This window comes from Rhodnius prolixus, unplaced genomic scaffold (genome assembly GCF_049639745.1).
Source record: "Rhodnius prolixus isolate KJV_2025 unplaced genomic scaffold, Rpr scaffold_10, whole genome shotgun sequence".
NCBI classification, from domain to species: Eukaryota; Metazoa; Arthropoda; class Insecta; order Hemiptera; family Reduviidae; genus Rhodnius; species Rhodnius prolixus.
The window spans coordinates 6,774,708-6,799,506 of NW_027411615.1; the positions used below are offsets into that span (position 1 = coordinate 6,774,708).

At 34.2% G+C, this 24,799-nt stretch overlaps 1 protein-coding gene across 4 annotated transcripts in view; it reads right to left on the minus strand.

The window, feature by feature from the left end:
- LOC141457024 (Krueppel-like factor 6) overlaps nucleotides 1-24,799 on the minus strand; it is a 268,145-nt gene that overhangs the window by 14,048 nt on the left and 229,298 nt on the right. For all 4 annotated transcript variants that reach the window (XR_012460167.1, XM_074133508.1, XM_074133507.1 and 1 more), the window contains exons 5-6: nucleotides 8,554-8,692; nucleotides 4,112-4,230 (exon numbers count right to left, since the gene is read on the minus strand). Coding sequence is in view for 3 of the 4 variants with exons in the window: in XM_074133508.1 (XP_073989609.1) it covers nucleotides 4,112-4,230; nucleotides 8,554-8,692 (258 nt within the window). In the remaining variant the exon portion in view is untranslated. The remainder of the gene's footprint in view (nucleotides 1-4,111; nucleotides 4,231-8,553; nucleotides 8,693-24,799) is intronic.

Consider the following 24,799-nt stretch of genomic DNA (forward strand, 5'->3'; position numbering starts at 1 on the left):
TATTTATTGATGACCGCACCTCGATATTCACCAAAAATCATCCATCAACAACGGTCGAAATAAACCAAAAACCATCATTTAAAACGATGCAACACAATTTGAAGTTCTTGAAGTATTTTCTAAAAAAAATCTAGAATCTTTTTCTAGAGTTATATTTATTACAATTATTATTTTTTTTTAAAAATGGAAAAAAACAAAGACAAAGGAAGAAGTGCCCGCATTAAAGGAGGAGTGTCTAGCAAAGCGCTACCATTGGGCGATCTTTCAAGGTGAACCACTGGCGTTGATAATGGTATTATTAATATTGTAATTTAGTTTTAATAATAATAATTTACTGTGATTATAATTGAAACAATGCTCATCAGACTATACATATATTATGCACAGCGATATAATCTCGCTTCAATCATACTTTGTAACATTTCTTCCATCCACTGGTACATAAAGTTGTAATATAAATAGACAATAAAATAAAATAAAAACTATTAGAAACCTTGAAATATGAAGTGGGACTTCATTTTTAAAAATTGTAAATTACGTACGGAAGCTTAGCAATTTGAGAAATATGATGCACAATAAAGAAGAGCCAGAATATAGAACGAACATCTCCTATGAAACTTCCTTCTAATATTACATCAATTGGGTTGGAATAGTCTGTGCAAAGAGGTGAGAAGATGGTCTGCACGTAGGAGAGGAAAAAATTATAGGAAGAAAATGGAAAAAATATCACAAAGGCCTTGTCCAGAAGAGAAGCCATTTTGAGAACTATCATATTGTTTTGAGCACCTATCAATGTTGTTTTTGAGATTCATCTGTTTGCACAGACTCTCATAACCAATTACAAACTATTTTTGGTGAGAATTCTAAATAGAGTGTACATAAGTTCTCTTCTAAAATACAAGGATTTAAAACTGTGCTTCCGCCCCGTCCACGACCACCTAATTGGTAGCTGGACGTTAAGTGCATCGGAAAAAATTGATGATTTTTAAGCTAATTAAGTTCTTGGGATATTTTTGATTTAAATCATTTAGAATGATTTAACAACTGGGTTGAAGACTTTACTGTCTAATCAAATCTACTGCATCTAGAAGTTCCTTTTTGGGAGTCACAGATGAAAGTGAGTGTACGAACATCGTCTGTAATGTGCTCAATAGATGAATATGAGTGAATCTGTGTTTGAAAATGAGTTTGAATAGGGGTACACTAAACCAAGTAACTACACTCCTTTAGCTAGGCCTTTTGTGCAGCTTTTAAGGATAACGGGGTCCATGTAAGGAGTTCTAAGGAGATATTGGCCAATGGAATGCTGGTAAAGCTGATGATGGGGCAGTGCTGTCTGTAAAAGTGTTTACAGTCCATGGCCCGGCAGTGCATTGATTGAAAAAAAGATACCTCAAGATTTTGTGAAGGGTACTCACGAGAGTGGACATTTCTTTGAAGTAGAGACTTCAGTTTCATTTGTTACCTAACAAATATTCCTGAAGTTAGACTCAAAAGACTGGAAAAATGTCCCCAGAGCAGTGTCAGTTTATTGCTACGTTAATCCACAACGAATACACACTGTAACCTTTCCAACAAAATCCACAAATTGTTATTTTGTGAGGCTGACAAATTAAACCTGAGCCAATCGTAAAATGTGTATGAGATAATGATCTAGTCAAAAACAAACAATTCACATTATATCTGCTACATACCCGGATATTCGAAGAATGTTATCTCTATCGAAGTATCACTTAATTCCTTTTTTTTAACTTTATTATTATTGTTAATTTTTATTCGAAATAAAAAATAAAATTACTTTAAATATATATAAATATAACCTTATCTTTTCTCAAATATAGAATGTCTCCAATTACTTCACTTTAACTGTTATAATAAAATATTAATTTTTTGATAATTCCTTGACATTTAAAAAACCTAGAAATTTTTGTTAAGTATTTAAATATGGTTTTTTAAAGCAAGAATTCAATGTTCTATATAAAATATTTCCCAATTTTATGATTATTACAGCGGGTTATGAGAAGGCAGAATAGTGATCTTTCGCTTTCAGTTTAATTTACATTCATTATACATATACAGGCGGTTTTTTATTATTAAATTGAAAGAATTAGAGAGACTTTTGAGAATTACGCTTAAAGTCAAGTCGAACAATTCCCAGTGGAAAGAGGACCAGATTTGACAGTTCTTCATGGGATCTTGGTGGGCGAGTGCCCCTATCCCTATCCTTGTAACATGATCAAAACTTATACGGACAATCATCACCAACATCCACACTGTGAAGGAATGGAGAGAAAGACCTCTTGGAATATATTGGGGTCCTGAACGCCCACGGCAAAGTCCAGATGATCACACTGGGTGTCTTAATTATTGCTACAATTGGTCCCTAGGACGTTGGACATTGTACGAACGGCTTCATAAAATTTTTCTGAATAATACAACGTTTGTTCTGAAAAGTAGAGAATAGGTTATCTTCCTTCGAAATCAGCTATTAGCGAGAGTCGCAAATAGCTTATTTATTTTTATTCTATCATTCTTTCTATCGCAAAGAGTTATCTTGTATTAAGTTTTCTCTGTTCTTTATGCATGTTGTGTAAATTAGCATAATAACATCTTTTTTTTAACTGAAAATTATGGATCAAAAAGATCTAATCGAATAGAGTAACTTTTTTTGAATTCCCACTGAGGTTTTCATTAAATATGACTTAATTAAAAATGTATGTACTGTGTCATTTTCCAGGATTTGGAATCGCTGAAAACATTCTATATTTTTTTTTGCGGAATTAAATTTCAGTACTCTAAATTAAACAGAAGGAAAATCTTTAAAATTAAAAGAACTACAATGACAGAATATCATGTAAGCATTCTTGCGAGCAGATTCATTATTTTCTTTTTCTTAAGATCAGCCATTAAAAATAATAATAATAATAATAATAATTCACCTTATTAATTAATATAAATAGCCAGCCGATTTACAAAAATCTATTTACAAAATCCATGAGAAATCATGCAGGTAAAGCATGACAGTAATTCATGTATATATGTAGGTAATTTTGTACAAATATGGGCGCGCGCAAACTAATGTTGTTAAGAATTTTTATTAACTGAGATAAAAGAAAGTGTTTTTATTACAAATAATAATCTCCTACCATTATATCAATAATTTATGGGAACAATTTCTTATAAACAGTTTCAATTAACAATATATATTCTGATCATAAAATCATTTTATAGATAGATGTAGGTACATACTTTTTTTTAATACACATTATTGGAATCGAAATAAAAATAATAATAAATAACTTATAAAAAAATTAGTTACATAAAGCAATTGAATTTATAATAAAGTCCTTCATATTTGATGACATTTAGTATTAGCACGAGTACTCCGTGTGTGGTTGTTTTAATGTACCTAAACATAACAGAGGTTGAAATCTTGATGACTATAGCGGTTTGAAGACCGTAATAGTCGCCAAGCTTCAGGGCGGTAATACATGAGGAAATGGCCGCAGAGAAGGGCTTATGCCAAGTACTAGCTTCTAAGACTAGCGGAATGAAAGGCTGTATCTAGGCTTATCACATATATCTGTTAAGCCATATTACCTGGAAAGAATACCGGAGACTCAAGAGTAGAAAAGTACAATATTCTCTCGTGCTTGCGCCAAAGGCGTGGCAAACTATTGTACGGGCAAGCTTACTACAGGAGTTGGAGGAGACGCTACGCCAGTATAATGTCTAGCAGAGCTCTACATACAGGATTCATTCACAAGAAATCATTAAGTTACCATCAAGAACATAAAAGAGGAAATAATAAAACAGAAATTAGCCCCTGTGGAAGAAATCACAGTCATAACTGATCTCTGCGAGTCTCTACCCAAGTCCGGCCTACGACAGTGTTCTTTCATTAGAAGTATCACAGTCCATCAGAGTGACAACGAAACTGTTACAAGCTTCCAGGAGAAAATCTAAGGATCGGCAACTGGATTCGATCCCAAGATCTCCGCTTAAGCATCCACTGCTCAGTCCAATGTGCATTAATTAATCCCTTTCCTTAATCCCTTAATTTCCCTTTTTAAGATATTATTATTAATGAAAAAAATAATAAAACTCCAACCTGTATGAGTTCGTTTATGTGCTTTAAGATGGGAACTTTTGGTGTAAACTTTATCACAGCCCGGTACGTCACAGCGATGTATCTTTCTCCTTCTCAGGCTGTCTGCGTAATCGGCACTCCTTTAAATAATAAAACAAAATAAATATTAATTTTTATCCCAATCAATAATTCTATTTATAAAATATAGGAAGCAATTAAAATTAGCTTTTAATTTCACACCTCAGTTCTCAAGGTAGAGGCTTTTCAGTTAATATTTTTGTCCTTTTATTTTTTGCATGGACAAAAGTTGAAAAATTACGCTTTCAGCGACAAAAAAAAAACCCTACTGGGTCAAAGTACAAAAGAAAGACTTGCAGATTCTAATTGCAAGAATGCCCTCGGATTTGCGAACCAATAGAGAAGACCCAGAAATTCGTTTAAGGTAAAGTGACAAAAGAACGCCTTCGTTGCAGGGATCATTAAGATGGTCAAACTGCATGCTTTGGCAATCTTCATGGAGGGAAGAAAAGCCAAGCAAGAAGAGAAACTAAAAGACCTAATCTAGCTGTTTTTATTTTCTCAGAGAAAACACACTTTTCACGTACACATTCACAGGAAATTAACCCAAACTAAGCAAGTTTTATTAGAAAGTTCAACATGCTAGACCAATTACAGATGTTGACAGTAAATACATCTAATAAGAATTAAAAAAAAAACAAACTAATGTCACTAAGTCAACGTCTCTAAAATTATCATCCGTAATTATCGACTTGGATCTTTAGAGAAGAGGTCAAATGGCTACAGCTTTATTTTCTCACGGGATTCAATTTTATGTAAAAAAACGAGAAGAAATCTATTTCCTTTTCTGTTTTCAATCCAATGTGACATCCTTTAATTAGAGACCTAATTTTAAAATATAATTATTGCTTGTTTAACTGATGTAAATACGAGTATAACGATATTTCGAATTTTAATATACTTTTTCCACCAACCATTAGCTAATTCCATCTATTTTATAGAAATTTTATATAACGGAACTCAGTTGATAAGTTTGCCTGTGCGACAGTTTTGATGAGAATGTCTTGAATCAAATTAATTTGAACGATTGGTGGTCTTGCAAGATCTTAAAGAAACAGGTGGGTGGAACCTAATTTTTGTATTTTTTTTAAAATTATCTTTCACTTATGAGGAATCAGTGCTAGGCTAGCTAAATTCTGGCTAGACCAATGAGCCCCGCTGGTGGCTACAATGGAGCTGATCCCTTCCTTTGTATATCAGCCAGTTATCTTGCTTTTTGGGAGGCCCCAATTGTTCCTGATATATTTAACTGATTATTCGATTTTCTGGGAGCTTCCCAGAAAGATATTTTAGAAATAAGAGGTTCCTCTTAAAAGAATACACTTTACCTATCTGTCTTACTCTTCCAGCAGCAGTTCTTCTTGGGGTGCGTTCCACTAAGCACACACAACGATGAAAATATACCTTCAACCGTTCCACATGACGACCGCGGTCGTAGTAACGTCACTAATGACGCCATTATTTTCGCTCACGCTAAGCTCACAACGCCCCACCTTAAGAGCTGGGTCGAAGTGGGCGTTCAGAAATTTGGTGCAATTTTTAAAAGAAAAGATGGCGACCGAAAAAATTATCTCATGTAAATACTTGAATGTGTTTCTCGAAAGTCTAAAAAAAAGTAATAAAATGAAAAATTACTTATCCCTTTACATGCTAAATCACTGAATAACGATCACACTTTTAGTTAATAATACGTGGCCTAAGTTTTCGCTTTTCACTATTGCGATTTTGTAAAATTGCATTCCACTCTTCATCGGAACTAGATGAAGAACTTTCTAAAGCATTATTACGTTGCATTAATAAATATCCTGCTGTTGCCACAAAAGACATTTTAATTTTATTTAAACGTAAATTTTATAAATACTCCACTAAACTGTAATATAAAAAATTGAATTATAATAAATATTTTTTTTATAAGTTAACTTTACTAATAATTAATAAAGTTTAATACAACTGCATATAAACAGGGTTAAAATTAAAAAATAACCTCAAGCTTCTGAGTTATTTTCGAGGTCGCCATTTGTAATGTTTACGTACATCAGTGGTTCCCAAACACTTTTTTGCCCAGGACCCCTTTTTATTGTCAAAACTTGCCCACGGACCCCCAAGTGAAAAAGCTACATAAATGCATAGTATAAAAATTACAAATTTAAAAAAACATTTTGTTGAAAAAGTATTTATTGAAATTATAACTTTTGTTTAAAATAAAATTTAAAAAAAATTAATAATTTGGATGAACGTGATGAGATGTTACGAGTGTATTTATATCCGGCTCAATGTTTGTGAGTAGCTACCGCAAATCCCTACGAGTAATCTTCGGTTCAGGTCTGCATGAAGAGCCTTTAAATGTGACAGTGAGCAAGCAAATCTTCATCTCTATTTTACAATTTTGAAAGATTTGGAAACTGAGAACGTTCTCCTCTTCCCAAGTTTTGTTTTTACAGAAAATGTTTTGCAACGAACGCAGATATTACGCTTTTAGTTTTGATTAAATTTAATTGGTCACCTTGTTAGTCTCTAATTTCCATAATAATAAAAATGAATCATAGTTTTATTATTTTATATTGAACCTTGTGCGGACCCCCTGACGTTGTTCAGGGACCCCCAAATCAATTTTAATTTTCCACGGACCCCCTAAATGATACCGGGGACCCCTGGGGGTCCGCAGGGACCACTTTGGGAACCACTGGTTTACATGAACGGTTAAAACGCTCCATAGGCCATTCCTGTTGAGTTTTCGATTGTAACGTTCCCAAGCAAGTGGAACGGGCAAAACCGCGGTCGTGAGCGTGATCGTTGTGAACACTTAGTGGAACGCACCCTTAGTCGGTCCAACGATCCTTCCAGGTAATTTCCGTTCTAAGAAGTCAAACAACTCAGTTTTCCCCCCCAAAAAAACTTGGCTCATCCACTAGCACTTTGATCTTCGACTTTCTTCAAGGATTCTGTCAAGGTTGAAGTAAACTCTTAACTATTCTTTTCTGAAATTCCTCTTCTTGAATTCTCCAAGTCCCTAAAATGGAAGCCTACAATTTGATGTATGTATCAAATTTGGCGTCTCCCATGACGTAAAGCTGGTCGATGTCCTAGTTACCAGTAATCTTGGTCTTAGACTCATTGATTTGAAATACGAGGTCTTCCGCCTCACAGGCTGGCAAGTACACTATCAAGGCAAAGGCTACCCAACAGTAGAAATAAGAATTTTAAAAATTCCTACGGCAAAGATACATTATAGAACCTTAAATCAACAACTACAGAAAATAAGTGACTAAAAAGTTCAAATACACCTGAATAAATACAGGGTAAGTAGTGGACAGATGGTAAAAGTTGTAGCAAGTTACCATGTTCGTATCAGTATTACCGTTTCTAAAAGAAAAAACTAAGACAACCAGTTTTTTTTCAAATCCCTTGACCATTTTTTAAAAATTATTTATTACAAGACATAAATAATTCATTTCAGACGGAGATGAACTTGGCCAACTTATTTATAAAAAAAACTTGAAAATAAATCAGCCGTGTATTTACTTATTTTAGAGCCAAAGATTTACCCGCATTAATTTATTGTTTTTTAAATGGACCTCACCTTTGGTAACTTCTTTAAAGTGATTTAATGTCTCAATCGTTCTGAGACTTGTATTTTGCTCTCTTTTCCCTCCAAATGTGGAAATCGGATAAAGACTACCAACGCTCTTCCTTTGTAAGATTCAATTTAGTATGAGACACAATGGATGACAGATTTAAAGTGGGAATGGTGATTATACAAGTCGCTGAAACTTAAATACTGGGAGCATCTACGCTTATTTGTGCCTATTATAGCGGGAAATGTAGGGGATATACAAAAGGGCCCAGCCTTTACTCTTTAACCTTAGCCCTTTGTTCTAGCATTAGCACATTCCAACTAGATCCTGACTTTAATCACTAAGAAATCTTTTATCATAACTAACTGGTATGTCACAGAAATATGATCCGTTACCACAATTTAAACTACACCAGCTGTTCTTTCAAAAATCACATTTCTTTAAAGCTACAATAGAGCAATATTTCTTATCAATGAGCTATGGTTAGATTAGGCTATCCATCAAGAGTATATCTTCAATATTTTCCATATCACCTATCTTCACCCAGTATTTTTTTGGGTGCCAATCTTTGTAATGGGTTAAACCGATATGAAGGAGAATTAAGAGAGGTTGTCTGAAAGAATACCTTAAGTCTTAATCCCTAATGTTTTTTTTTATCTGTGTTTAGGGGCTTCTGCCTTATTGTGTCGGTTTTAACTTGTACTATATCTGGTTCATTATTATGCAGGAGCATCAAAATCCCAGAAGAAATTGCAAATCTATCAGGAATATTTTTCTGGATTTATTAAATAAACAAAAAATATCACTCACCCAAAGGAAGTATCCGTCCTCCAGTTATACGGTGCTAACGTAGAACTGGTCCTGGTTGGCCACACATTATCTAAATAACTGGACCAGGATTCCTTTCTATCTATAGGTGAGATTGGAGATTTGGGCGATCTAGGCGAACCTGCAAAACAGAGAAACAAATATTTACATTTTCATTGAAAATAAAGAGATAAAACATTATAAATTTATATATTTGGTCATTTATTTAAGATATTTTATAAATACACAATCAATAAAAATAGTAAACTTTATAAAATAAATGACTGGAAATGATAGCAAGCTGATAAAATATCGTGTTTAATATTCTTAGTGAATGCGGATGTTTAACTACTTAAAATTTCCCCAAACAGTTATACAAAAAAGCAAAATAGCAGAGCACGCATTGTGCAACCGAGGATTGCTATGGGCTTGGGATTCGACTCTTCAGAGAAAACCTTCACATCACTCAAAAACCTAATCAAGAAGGTGAGACTATAGAAGTTGGAGATCACATTTTGTATAATTCAATCAAATAAAATCTGCAAAAATATGTTTTAAACACAATATATGTAACTCTTAAAAAAATAAATAATCAGCACATTAGGGGACAAAATCTGGAATGCACATTTACACTTCTCGAGACACTAGGATTGTGGTATGCTGTAATTATGTAGATATTACTTAATAAACAAAGAGATTTATACACATGCACGTCAAAAACCTCTTTTTCTTACAAAAGGATCAGAAAAATGAATATTGCTCGTGTAAATTCAAAATCGAACAACAGTACGATCACATTACCTTCCCTCGAGAAAAGTAAGGAGAAGTAGAAACAAAAAAGGTAACTAAAGCCAAAAAATAGTTTCCCTATTTAGTAAGAGGAGTAGACCTTCGACAGTGACCGGCTATAAAACTCATTAATAACCTGGACGGTACTTAGATTATAACCTTTATCAGTGTTAACCATGTAAACCACTCACATCATTTTGAAACACCTTGAAGGTGAAGATGTTACCCGCCATTCTAAATAGCTTATACTGTTTTTTTTTTTTATACGACCTCGAAACATATTTAAATTAAAAAAGAAATGAATAAATATGCCTTAGAGGTATCCTCGAATCACATATAAGTCGTACCGGCGGCCCTGGATAATTTCCAACCAATTTGCCACTAAAATCAATTTCAATATATTAGCATTTAAATAAAAAAATAAAGGTTTCGCAATAATATTTTATAAAATTCATCACCAATAAGGAAGTTTAAGTAATGAAATAATAAATGGAGGGGAAAAAAATAAAAGCAATTCAGTTTTTCACCTCATTAAAGAGTGCGTTCTGATAAAGGAAATCATAAAGAAGTTGTAAAACTTGAGTAACATTTACTAAGTTAGGAACGTCCACTTCGAAATAACTTCCCAGTCTTTATGGTTCGATTTACCGGGCGTAGAACGAGTATCTGAAGTAAAAAATAAAGAACACTGTCCGCTCATTATTGACATTTAACATTTAAAATAAATTAAAGATACAATTTCAGATGATATAAAGGTCAGTTAACAATTAAAAATAAAAATAAAAAAAACTTCGACAATTTACAATTACAATTTGAGAAAAATATCTACTTTTATTAATAAAAAAAATTAAATAGAAATCTGTAATGAACACTTTTAAAACACTCAACGTTTCGAGTTACACATTTTCTCCTAACTAGGAACTATTACTAAGAATTAGATTGCTTCTCTATTATATAAATAAATAGAACCGCACATTACATTAAAGTAGCACTTCAGACCTAACTCCAAATCTTAAATCCAGAAATGTCAATATTAATTTACGTTAAGAACTTTTTCAAATAGAACTTATCGATCTACTTGCGTAATCAAATCACTAGTAAAAAGATATATAATACTTTTTGTTTTTGCAGTTCTAAGACCTTTAATTTTCTAATTCTCAAGGCAATATTCGCACGACACTTTACTAAATATTTGCATTTTTTGTACGAAACAAAGATGCTGCAACACTAATCTAAAATATATGTATATATGCTTAAATAAAAACAAAATTGTGTATACCCAGATATATACCTAATTTGTCACTCTAAAAAGATCAGAGTATTAAAAAATAAAACTTAAAAATTTGAATGAAAGTGCATCCAACTCTTTCTTTTTTTTTTTGGAGGTCTAAATTTTGATTTAACAAATTTGGGTTAAACACACAACAAGGACGCAACCAGCCTCTGTTCAGTATTATTAAAAAAAATGATAATAAATGGCAGGAGAGATATTTAAGCAGGTGTCCTTAATCACAGATTTTAGAAAACTCTTGCTAACAATGATTTTTATGAACTGAAATAGCGATCATAATTGGCAAAAATTTTGAAAAGTGGTTCTCAATGATAGTTATTGTGTCAATGTAAGAGGAGTGAGGCTGTACAATCCGGTATATGGGGAAAGCCTGCTACCTGCCGATATTGCAGGGAGGTGGTACTTGGGGCTGCCGTTGGGAATCCAACAAGGCTTCTCTCTTAAGTGGGCCCAGTGGCGAAGATCCGGCAGGAGTTATCCCTCCAGTCCTAACTAGCTTTTAGGCTGAAGTAAATACTTAAGGCCACTTTACAATATAAGCACATTCACTAGCCTGTACCGCCGGATAAGGAGAATAACTCACTTCCTCGAGGTTTTATGAATAATAACTGAATAGGCCGGGCTAAGATCAGCTCCTGACTGAAAATTTCCTAGACGACTTAATTTAGTTTTACGTCTTTTTTTTTAAGGGCACGATAGGTTCAAAGAACAGGCACCACGGTAGCCGAGCGGCTTGAGGCGAGGCCTGCAAAGCTAATATGTATTGTGGTACTGGGTTCGATTCTCAGTCTAAACCTTGGATTTTACATTAACGTTCAATGTTGGACGTAAAGCCCGCCTGAAAAATGGTTCAAAGAACACCTCTACTACGGAAATAATTTTTACTCAGAGTCCCTTCGCAGATTGTAAAAGGAAAATCTTATTATTTCCTTTCTCATTGCGCTGCTGCCGTCAGTTTGCAAAAGAAGACTTCCAATACTCAAATCTCAGAAATGGAAATACATCAAAACAAATTAAAAGATAGTCCTGACATTTTAAAAAAGGAGATAGACTTACAAATAAACTTATTTTGGCTGATTTTCCTTAGGATCTTTTCCCAATCTAAGTATAGTTAGCTGAGGTACCCCTTATCGCAACTGTATTTATAAATCAGGACACCCTCACGAGATACCACCAAGAATCTGATGATTGGAGAGTAATTGTCACATAGAAAATAACTCTACATCTTGAGCTCAGATCACACCTTCAAGCTAAGCGCTAGCGTACTCTGGTCCAATGAAGTTTTTAAAAGTGCAAGTAAAAAATAAAATTCAAGATGCTCCAAGGGAAAATGACAGTTCCTATTAGCCTCGTAACTATGTTAGTTTAAATCAGTGCAACAAGTGTTTTCTGGATCAATTAATTTAATATGCAATAAGGAGATAAAATTAAATCTTTAAAGGCCAACAGAGTGAATACAAAGAGTTAGTTATAACGAACGATAAAACGATGAAGCTAATTGGACAAAAGAGAAATAAGATTGAAGAAGGGCGGTTAGGTTGACCTTGAGAGTTCTGAGCCCAGATCCCATAATATCTGGCCAAATTAGAGAATACATTAATATTACGCGATGGTATGCTGGATTTCTACTTTGTTGTTTTATTCAAAAAAACCAAAAAACAAAAACAGATACCTAATCATATTTTCAGGAGTGGCAAATAATTTAGTGTAATAATTGAGGTGGAGACAGTGGAGTGAATGATGCGATGTGAAGAACGAACGGAATACATTTGTATGAATCAAAATGGTGAAGGGAGAGATGGCCTTGGCTGAGTGAAGACAATTCACCTTGCAGCATCCTCAACTCAGTCCTGTCAATCACATGGCAACTTTCATCTCACTTCACTTTATATATTTACATTTATGTACATAATTTAAGTTTTATGTACTTTGTAATGACATTCTAGGAATAAACATTTAATTGCAATTAATTCCTACATGCCATTCAAAACAATAACATCGTGTTAACATAAATATTTCTTGTAATCAGATGCTGTGTACAACTCACCAGGTTGAAGGGGTTTCTAAGTAAGATTGGTAAACATTACTAAACATGACCTTTCCAATAATAATTTGTTTTCTTTTGAAAATCTCTTAGTCTTTTTAAAAATATTGACTTTATGAAAAGGATCATGGAAATAGATTTCTTGGTTACATACTGACACCAAAATATGCACCTATTTGATTAACCACAGTACCAAATGAAAACAGCTGTTGATTGTAACGAACTTCAAGTTAAGGTTGTTGGTGTCCAGCCTTTCTAATCTCTCAAATCATTGCAAACAACCGGGGATACAATTGCTGTTGGCCTACAACTTTATAAGACCTACAATTTTGAACTAGTTGCTATACAAAAAGTAATTGGTTCAGTTAAATTTTTCAAATTTAAATGCTTTTATCGAATGTTACTTACTTTTAAATTTAGTTTCGTGTAATTCTTGTAAATGCCTTGCCTTTCTCCATTTGGAAACGTTTTAGCACAAGCGTGTCCACAACAGAGGCTGATATGTTATTGAGGTGTGTATGAGGTTGATGATCTGTGAGTGGAGGTTATGCTCTGTTAAGGTTATAATCAGATTAAAGCATTAGCGGCTGTTGCCGCTGCCTTTTTGATTGAGATATGATTTTTATGAGATTGTAGTTCTGACGTGGAAGTTATTTTTTCAAAAAAACAAAAACATTTTAATCTCAGCTTAGCGTTATTTTCCCTTAACACATTCTCTTATCAAATCAGCTAACCAATAAGGGCACAGATCCAGCGTAAAACGTTTGGCAAATAAAGGAAGATGAATATTAAGACGTAGATGCAACAAAATAGGGTTCGAAACATAAAAAATAAAAAAAACACTAAGTGAACGGTTTAAAAATAAAATAAAACAAGCCAATAACAAAAAAGTAATGCTTAATCGCTTTTGCATGAGCACCAGTCAATGTCAAAGCAATCATTTGTCATACGTTGATTGTACTCATACCTAATGTCCTTGAAGATGATCGAAACGAAAAGCAACGCCAATGAATGTCGATCATTCTCTCACCTAGATAATCTCAATCTATAGTTGATAGCCACAAGGAAAGAAACTGTATTTGGACCTATCAAGTATTGTCAATGAATCTGGGATATAGGTTGAAATATTCATGTCACGGATACGTTTGGTGAAATGAGTTTCTTGAAGGAATATAGTCACAAGTCCCATCCAGTCACCACTTTCAGTCACCAATAAGGATTTTTTGAGATGTGGAGTTGTAGAATTTAGTTTAAAGATTTCCGATCAATTGCGTTACAAAAGCAATTTTGAAATCAGGGTTAAGTTTGATATGTAAAACTGTTGACTGGAAGGATTGAATACAATAAGCGGTGAACTGGGTTGCTGATCCCCTAATCTCGCATAAGATAAAATCCTAGGTATTTTACATGGTTAACAGTTGGATTAATAGTTCCATGGTAAAAGTCTGGATAGACAATGGTTTGTCCAGAGGGGAAAGATGACAATTTTCATGTTAGTTAGGCTGACTTTCATTCTATACCTCATAAGCTAGTTTTGCAAAATGTTGATCTGTTAATACTAGGGTCATAAGTAGAGATAGCAAGCTGATTGGTGATTAGATGAAGGGAATTAAGACGGCTTATTGATGGTTTGTTACTTTTGTAAAGTACATGAACATTTTATACTCTCTAAATAGGATTAAACGCAAAAGTTCTAACGCAATATTTTCATTTACTAGAAGAGAAAGCCAAAAAATCGAAATGAACAAAATGAAGGAAAATTGAAAGTAAAATGAAGTAATTAGAAAGGTCTTGTAACAAGTAAATCTAGCGATCAGTGAGTGCCAAATATTGCAATAAAATACAGTACAAGAATTCCACGGAGATATGATTAAATTAAAGTTGAACAAAATTATTAATTGCTCCGTTGATTGCCTGTCAGATAGTTTACATTTTGATTAATATTTAAATTTGTAAACTATGTTTATTTATTTTGTTCACCACATAAGATAGTTATATTGACCATATTAAATTACATAGTTATTAATAACTTGACTTTATGGTTATATGATACCATTTATGTGGTATTATTACACCATATTCTCTCTTGTACACACACTGCTTCAACTATAACATTGTAACTACTCAAACTAGTCAGATTTTCCTTTCATTTAAATTTGTAAAATACGTTTACGTTAATTTATCATTAATAAGTCATGATTCTTATAAATATATTAAACTGAACTTAAAACAAATTAATATTATGCGAAATAAGCCAATAAAAATTAATGTAAAACTTTTTAGATAATTTAGAACGCTCACTTCAGTACGCGCTTTAGTCGTTATTAATTAATTAATTTTTTAAATTAATAACATTAAGAATTACGAGACTGCTTTGTCTATAATGAGCGAACACTGACTGGAGCTAGGCAGAGTATCACCAGCATAATCTCACTCGCATCTATGGTGCTTGCGCTGTACAGGCTGCCAGTCAACATTGATTCTGGAGGTAACTGGGTTGGTTCTGTAGGCTTTATAGTTCAATATTTCTCTCTCTAAGGGCACATTCATCCTCTACATCTAATACTAACTAGGGTCAGAAGGGCCAGTAACTGGAGAGGCAGAGCTCCAGTGTAGAAGAAATGATGACATGTAGTCCATTGGGATGGGTGCCGTGTTCCTTGTACAACAGATTACAGATGTAGAATTGGTTCACACATGCTGCAACAACAGGCAGGATCTGCGGGCTAAATAAGTGGTACAGGCATCCTTTGCCTTCTGAATCATAACAAAAATGGATAGGCATAAGCTCAAAGTTTGGTGCTCATGACTTCAGCGTGGCGGAGTTCCATGAACTAGTCCAGCTGACTACCCTGAAATTGTCTGTAAATAAGAGACTCACTGTTCGCGAGATGTTAGTCCCATCATCTCAATTACAGAGTCTATGATTGAACGACCTTTGGAGTCAATGCACTTATTATGAAATAAGTAAAAGAAAAAAGACTATTTCAGGACTAGAATATCTTCCGATGGTCAATAGTGTCCTGAACAAGACATCGGGCGCCTATTGACCTCGGTCACTTCTAACCAAACGAGAGAAAAGAAGTAAGAAAACATCAAATTTGGCGTCTTTGAAGAGCGTACAAAACCAGTCACTTTTTAGTGAAAGCTAGCCTTAAAAAAGTGCAATTTATTACTATGTCCATTTGTCGACATATTAAGGACGTGGTAGCTGAAGAAATATCCCAAAACAGTTGTGATTGTTACTGAGATGACAGTAACCGAAAGTTGCGTTGAGTATTAATTCCTGATTTAATTATTTACTTATAAATAAATAATTATTTATTATAAATAAATAAATAATAATCGCCTGTAATTAAGTTTACAGGTTACAATTAGTAGTTAAAGTGCATGAAACTATTAATAAAGTTTCATAACAAAATTATTGGTTGGCTGATAATTAGGTAAATGCACAATATAATGGAGGAGCAAATATAGCAATAATGTGCTGGGAAGTTGAAAAAAAGGTAATTAACTTATTTGACTAATGGTGGTTAGTAAAGTAGTGGGCTGGACAGAATATATGGTGGTGGAGATACAGAAGGTCGTGGCAGATAAACTAGCTGATCTAGCAGCCGATGGCAACGTCCAGCTGAGAGCCGACTATCAGCTGTGATAGTTTGTGGATAAACTACTTCTACTATTACAAAGTTAGTGGCGCATATGAGGCTGGCGATACACCAATACATATACACAATAGCTAATATAAACAAAAAGAACTCTCTGTTAGTAAGTGTGTACTATATATCCATAATGATCTCCTTCTCTTTTCTAGATCAGGTGTTATGGTAACAGGTGAACTACGACCGGTTAATAGCTGGGTCCCCCTTCACACTCCACGGCAACTTGCTTGCAATAACCACTCCATGGTCGGGGGGCGCAGGAGAGGGTAAATATTTTAATATCCTGTTACAACTGTCGCAATCGATTAGCCACGACTACATCCGCCACACGATTACACAGGCGCCAAGTTCCGTAACATTATTATCTTGATCACTTTGAATTTATGTACTTAAAAATTTTTATATTATTTTTTTACGAGTAAATAAGTCTGAAACTAATTCTTTCTGTCTAGCAATTCACTGCCCTATTAAACAATTACTGCATTTTCATTCTCCATTATCCATTTTGATTAATCAAAACGTATTTCTGTATTTTTAATTCCTGCTGTAAAGCTTGTTATAAGAAATTATTAGATCTCTACTCCTAATAACTGGAGTGTTCACTGAAGTCTTATTTACATTTAATTAACGTTTTCTTTTAAAGTATCACCACATAAGTAACAAGAACTACCCGATTCATTTTTTACAGTACGACTTTGTACTTGGTGATTACTTTCAACTGTGCAAAATAAAGTGCATAAATCCTTCAGATAACGAGGCAATGAAGGTCTTTTTTTGCGGATTGAAGAAGCAAGATTAACTTTCTATATCCTTAATCAAAACAAAGGTATTACCGAGCTAAGGAGGACTCATTTAGGAGCAGGATTTGGTAGGTTTGATTAAGAGGGGAAGATTGAGATGGCTAGGCCATTAGTAAGAATGGAAGATTCCCGAATTCCCAGGAAGATAATGAATGGACACCCAGGAGGGGGGCGAGAAAAAGAGGAAGACCGAGGATTAGGTGGCTGGATGATGTAGAGGAAGATGTTCGGAGTCTGGGAGTGAGGACATGGAGGAGAATTGCCTTAGTGAGAGAGGAGTGGGGAAAGGTGTTAGAGGAGGCCAAGGTCCTTCGAGGACCGTAGAGCCAGAGGAAGGAGAAGAAGAAGGAGGAGGAATCATTTTCAAGAAGATTAACGGATCAAAAATGATCAGAATATAAAACTCTTCAAATTGACTCAATAGTAAGATCCAATTAAATTTGACCAAATTTGGAAGTAACCAAGGGCGTAATAGAACATTCTTTCAAGACACACCCTAGAATATCTGCCATTGTAAACAGTTTAGCAACTTAAGATAACGAAGTAGAGCACCGTTCGTGACATACCAGTATATTATGGGCTGATTGTCTCTCTACATGTGCTGTACAATTCGGGGTAGATTGTTATTAGAGCCCATCTGCTTTGAGCATACACGAGAATTTCACTGATATTTCCATGGTCTATCTAACATCCTGTGTTCAGGAATAAATACAAATCAGGTGGAGGAGGCTTCTCTAGGAGAGGAGCTTAAACTGGCTGCACAAAGCCAAACTTGGAGACAACCTAAGCTAAATTAGTATAGTAGATTTGCAAAAGTTTTATTTATGGTGCCTTTTTCATAGCACTCAAATTCATCACCTGCTCAGCTGCTAATCCTTGCCTACAAGTAGTCTTATCACCGCTATTACACCAATCGAGGCCAACCAAAATTCTAAACTTTATTGTTAAAATTTAAAGTAAGCAATTAAGATTTGCAAACCATCTAGAAATAATTGTTTTAACCACATTTCTCCTTCTTAGTTAAAGTAAACACCTTAATTACAGTACTAAAACGATGTAATTAAGAAACAGGTGGGCCAATCTATATTTATAAATAAATAAAAAAAGTAAAAGTTAGTTAGCGCTACTAATTAAATGGAAATAATGTGTTACATAGAATAGGCTATAGTATTGGTATGTTAAACATGTTCATTATAGATTTTCCATAGTAATAAATATTATTTAAACATTTAGTAAACAACTATTTACGTAAAGAGTACAAAAAGCTCGTTATGTACATTACCCATGTACTAAATTTTTACAATAATTAACTACGTACAAGTTTCAGTCGTGACTTACATTTTAATTAACTCCTTTTTATGGGTTAATTTTAATAAAGCCCAAATATTGAAATATACTTTTCAATAATTATCTATATTTATTAATTTTTTAATATAAATAATGATTAGCTGAACAAAATTACAAATATGTTCACATCAAGAAAACAAAAAACAAACAAAGAAAAGCAATTGAATTCAAAAGCATAGAACGTAAATCAAAACTAGAATTACAGTTGGAAATATGAATTTCTGTAATTTGTAACAGCTTTAAAGCTTTGTAATCCTGTCTCCAGAATAAGCAAGAAAGTTTTTAGCAATAACATCAGAGATTGAAAAGATTATTGAGAAATCCGAAAATGGTGGGGCTGAGAAAGAGAATTCTGGTTCCGGTGATTGGTTAATCGGGATCAAGAACTGCTTTCAGGCGTTATGTAAAACCTTCTAGAGATTGAGTACTACTAGCACTGCCAGCATTGGTACCAGCAAGTCGTTGGTAAGCTCAGGAAAGATTGGTACATTCATTCAAAAAAAACAAAACAAAAGATTTTATGAATGTGTACAAAGATCAGGTGGATTTAGTACGATTAATGAAAGAACGAAGAATTAAATAGTTGGAGCATCAGACAGAATGGGAGCTACAGGAATACCAAGCAAAAGGTGGAAAGGTTACTTAGAGAGGGTAAGACCAAGACTCAGATGGCGGGGATGTCCGACGTAAGAGTAAACGAATTAAGAACTGGGAGAAGGAGTGGCAGGCACAGATTTCTGCGAGGAAAATCAAAATGAATTTTCAGCCGAGGAATCCTCGAAAGAGAAAAGCTGTAAAAATAGAATAGAAATACAAGGATAGTTCTGTCCGAATTTCACAAAATTTGACAATCGCAGTACTATACACCAAGCACAATGGATTTCACCTTAAAAACCAAAGCTGTAACAACTACTGTAAATATTAAGCATCAAAACAATAACTGCTCATTTGTAATACACCGATAGAAATATCTATAAAATTTAACAAGGTCTAATATTACTTGGTTATATAGTGTGGAGAAAAAATATTTATTACAATAAGGAAAATAAAACTAAATATTGTAGAAGATAGATGGAAGGAAAGTAATTTATAGTAAAGAGAGTAAAGGGTCATCTGGGAATGCGAGTCACGTCGCCAGCATACTCGTATATCACAAATAACCTTAAGAATGTTGGGAACACCAATACGCTGCGGAGTATCGACTAGCAAGCCAAAGAAATAGATTCAAATCGTATGTAGAGACTATGAATCCGAATCTGTGTATCCATTTAGCAAAAACACTCCTATATATTCAGAATAACACAGCAAAAACATATAATACAACCAATAAACAAATAAGGCGTATCTTCATGTCGTAAAAGCTATAAAATGAGTGAAATAGTCTATAAGTCGTTGTTGAGGTTTTTCTAATGTTTCCCTAACAAAGCACAATTGGCCATTTTGCATTTCTACACATTTGGATCTTGTTCATGCGCAAAACTGTTAGCCTTAAGTAATTTAGTTTCTGCTTTAATTTTATTATTAACTCTTACTACCAGTAAGGGGGCAGAATTACGATCGTGACATAGATTTCAAATTAAGTTCTCGAACACAAAATATCGACAAAAAAGTATGTACAAAACTAAATCTTTACAAGAAAGTTTAACGATTCGCTTTCATCATAGCTCCTACCACAATCTGCCCGTATCCATCTGTTTTCTAGAAAGGTTCTTTTATTTGAAACCATTTCTGGATAAAATAAGACTATTTGACTCAGTTGAAACAAAGTCTTGTTGAGAAGTAGGCTTGGACTCCCTGTGCCCAAACTTTTTCTTTCTTTCAGTGATGGATGCTAATCTAGAGTGCCTATGTTGGGGCGATATGGGTTGATGGGCTCTCAGTCGGTCGTATCAGTTGGAACCTCCGCTAAGACCGTTTGAACTTTTTGGGCAAGAGAGGTAGTTACGCAGACCTAGCATGTGTCCATCACACTAGCATCTGCTCGGCAAAAAGATGGTTAAGGAAATGGCATTGCTCGTAATGACTGTAGCTCTGTAGTTTCGGATTACCCAATCTTGCAAAGAGGCAAGATTTCAGAAATTGTTACAGAAAACGATTTCGCATTTTGGGGTGAGGAGTCTAATCAACCCAGAGTAGAAGAAACTATTTCTCATACTCTGACTGATGGAGATGAAATCTGTGGATTAGATCAGACCATTAGCATCTTGAAGCTACAAGAGATGACTTGGAAAACACAAAAATGAAGGGTGAATGAAGAAACCAAAATTTGGGAGTAAAAACAACACTTACTTAACTAGAAGTAAGTGTTCACAGCCTAAATTCTTTACTAATTTGTTTGTAAATAGAATAACATTTTAATTATTCTTTGCCGCAATCAGATGGCAGCTGCAATTTCAATTAGTAGCTACATTTTTATATCAAACGATGCAACTATAAAGAGGCACAAAATTCCCGTAATTGCAGCGCACTAACTTCAGCATAACTGTAGAGTAATTGCAACTTATCTACATAACACGTGCTCGTTCTACTTTCTTTCAATTTAAACACCGTCATCACTCTATTCTTCTTCATGGTAAAATAACATGCAATTCCATTGTGATTATCTTTTTGTTTGTTTTCTTCTTTTTACTTTAAAACAAAAAAAACAAAAAAAAAATTGGGTTTAGAATTAGCATTTTTTGATAATAAAGCGTCACTGAACTGTTCATTTTAAAACTGTCATCATTTGTTTGTTGATTTTATCAGGTATGGCGGAAAGTGCAGGAATAATTTATAGGTTTATAATTATTTATATGTCTGTCGGTAGCAACAAAGTTTCTCTCGGTCCTCAAAAGGAAAACACAAATCGAGCCTAAGATAGAAATCCAGCTTCACAGCTGTCCGAACAATTGTACACTTTAAAAAAGGAACATTCAAAGCTCTTTCACCTGACTCAAAAATCTGGCATCTAATCTCCTCGCATACCCAACATAAATAGGTACTTCCTTCTCCAGCTCACAAATTTTAAAAGATTTAATCTGATTGAGAGCCATTGTGTAAAGATGTCCCTTGAAACCTTGTATTGTTCAATGAAGATCTGATAGATGTCCTTGAAAAATGTATCTTGCTACTAACAACCCTACAAAGAAAAATGAGGATTAATATGTGTGTAAAATCCAATAAAACCTCTTTAACTTAAATTTATTTAGATAATCTTAAACTAAAATTAAATTTAGTTGGCCAAATCAACGAGGAAATAAATTTTCTAACTAAGTACAGGATTTCCATTTAGGGACATTTTTTTGATATTTTAATAAAGTCACCTGGAGCTTTTTTCAGAGTACTGCCGGATTCTGGACAACAGACAACACTGTCCAGTGATGGACAGTGTGCTGTAAGAAGCTCCTAGCAAGAGAAAACCTTAGGGGGCCTGCAGCTGGATTTGAAACCGTAATATTCGCGTTGGAATCCAGTATTCACTAACCACTCATCCCTTCCCTGTTTTAGGAGCAATTCTCTTCGATAAGAGAAATTGCTGCCATTACTTTTTGTAAAATATTTGATTTTTTTACTTTGTCTTTCTAATGTAAGAGCATTTAATGTTTCCAATTACTTCCAGCAATGTTAGACAACATATGCTACGTTCAAATTAATCTTATAAATTGTATTTTTAACGGAAATATCTGTTTAGAGATGGCCGATCATGAAAATCGCCTGGGTGGATTGAGTGAAGCAATATTAAAACGCAGGACCGCTCAGGCTGGGCTCAGTTTCCTAATTAAGTAATCTGATGTCCAGTTGTTGTGTAAAATAAAACTAACTAGGTGATTGACATTTAAAAAATGATAATAAAAACAAAATTTAAAAAACTAGAATATATCAATAAAAAAAAAAAATTCTTAATTTCCGGTAACATTAATAACTTCCTCTATAATCCTATAATAGCAATTTTTACTGTAAAACCATAAAAATCTTCTCGACTTCCTGTTTTAATGAAAATGTCACTCACATTTCATTTTGTTCTCTTTAAAAACTGTAGATTATACTATAAAAAGATGTCAGTTTGTTAGATGACTGACAAAATCGAAATAATAGCTTAATAAATCAGCGAAACTAACAGCGGAATGCCCTAAATGCTTCAGATATATTGCAAATATGCAAATAAGAATGGAATTCGGTCGTGAATCACGCATCCTGTATCTTATTTCAATTCTCACGGTTTTAGTTGACAAGTTTTTTTTTTCCCTTAAATTGTTTTCTAAATGATGAATCATCATATTATGTTGAAGGCCCTATCATCGCAATGAAATGTACCTTCGAGAAAAGACAGTAAAAAATCCGAGAACTCTCGGAAAATCAGGTTTTTCTCAAAAGATGGTAGAAAAAATGTTCGCAGTACACACAAGAGAAGGACAAAACAGATAATGAGATTTACTGTGAATTATTTTCATTTCTCTAAGGGATACGAGCAAGATTAGGCAAAGATAAGGGGGAGAAACATCCAGCGATCAGCTAATAAAAGAGATAAAATATGAAAAGAAACATCTGCGTCAGGAAATACTTTAAAATATAAAGTGAAATCCGTTATACAATATTTCAAGAAGGGATAGAAAAGATAAATAGAAACGCAGAATACTCTTGGAAATGCAAGAATGTGATGGTTAGATGTATAAGAGTGGAATGCATTTTGAAACGTGTTGGAAGCCGCTACGATACTACGGTGAAATAAAAACTCACAGAACCACTTACGTCCAGATCTTCTAGGATTCCCTTAGTCTCAAATTCTTGATAATTCCGTCGCTATGTCGTTTCAAGGTTGTCAAAGCAGGTTAGAGTCTACAGCAGGGGGTCCCATGTGGCCCCCTGAGGACATTTATGCGGCCCACGCCGCACTTCCGGAAGGGGCATCTCTTTCATTGGTGGTCAGTGAGAGGAGCACTATATGTGGCGGTGCCGCAAAGCGCTGCGTCGCTCATGTACAGTACTACTTCCGATGGCGCGGGACGGACGCGTCACGGCTCCGAAAACAGTGTAAAATAACAGCAGAAGTAGGAAGAAAGGCAAAGCACTATAACTAAACCGGACATTGGACCATCTCATTAGCCAAAAGCAGGCCCATAGTTCCCACAGAAATACTGGGCAGTTTGATGATTTAATTTTACTTGTTCTTTATTTTAAATATTGTATTTGTTCCCGCATTGTTTTTTTTTTACATTGAAATAGTTTGTTTTATAGTCCGGCCCTCCAACGGCCTGAGGGACAGTGAACTGGCCCCCTGTGCAAAACGTTTGGGGACCCCTGCTCTACAGAATGATGAGCTAGCCTCTTCCATTGCTTATAATTCATCAACATTCTTTCATTGTCCTTATTCCTCGAATATCCAGCAATCCAGATTAGTCCAACATCCTCCGTGACCAGAGACAAGGTCAAGACATTTTTCTTTATTCTCCTAGGAGCTCAGAATCCTATGTGGATTAAGCTAACACAGCTTGACTTTCAGAAAAGATTCTTATCTACCGTGTATTGTTCTGGATCTTCTTCAGCACCTTTTTATTTCATTTTAACTTCACCTAGACACCTAACAGCAAGTAAACCTCCTCCAGTGCCACAGTTCTCCTTCTTCATTACACATCCTCTGTTTAGGTTAACCAAAGATTAAGCACTCTTACAGTTAGTTTGTCCTTGCGGTTGTGAAATTTATTGGTGGAACAACTCCATTCTCTTATTATAGGCCATATATTCAGACGATTAAATGTTCTTGTAATTAAATTTTAATAAATTTCACAAAGAACATAACTAATAATCTTAAAAAAAGGAACAATAACCATTAAAAACCTGCAAATCAAAAAGCTTATGTTTGTAGTAAAAAATATCACAGAACTATAAAAGTTGCCGATGTCTCGTAAAAATAAAACAAACTAGTTCTGTAACGGCCCAGCTAATAAAGTAAATAGGAGAGTTATAGGGGGGCCCCCGTTGCAGCAGTTGAGACCAGAGATTGTTGTAGAGTTTAAAAATAAATAAAAACTCAAGCAGCACACTACAGTAGGCCATTAAATGACTGGAACTTTTTTAATAGTCATCTATTAATAATATAAGTATACATTATAAGTCTGCCCCCCCACACCTTAATAATTTATTTAGTGATTTATTAACAGTAAAGTAGGCAGGATGATGTTCTATTTCTGGGTGTGCCTTACTTAAATTCACTCAAGAACATATTTGTTTTAATTTGTACGAACTGAAAAAAACTGCAGAACTACGAGAGTCGTTTGTAAAGTCCGTGCAAAAATAAAAACTACTTAATTTTTTGGGGTAAACCTTTTTTATTTTTCAA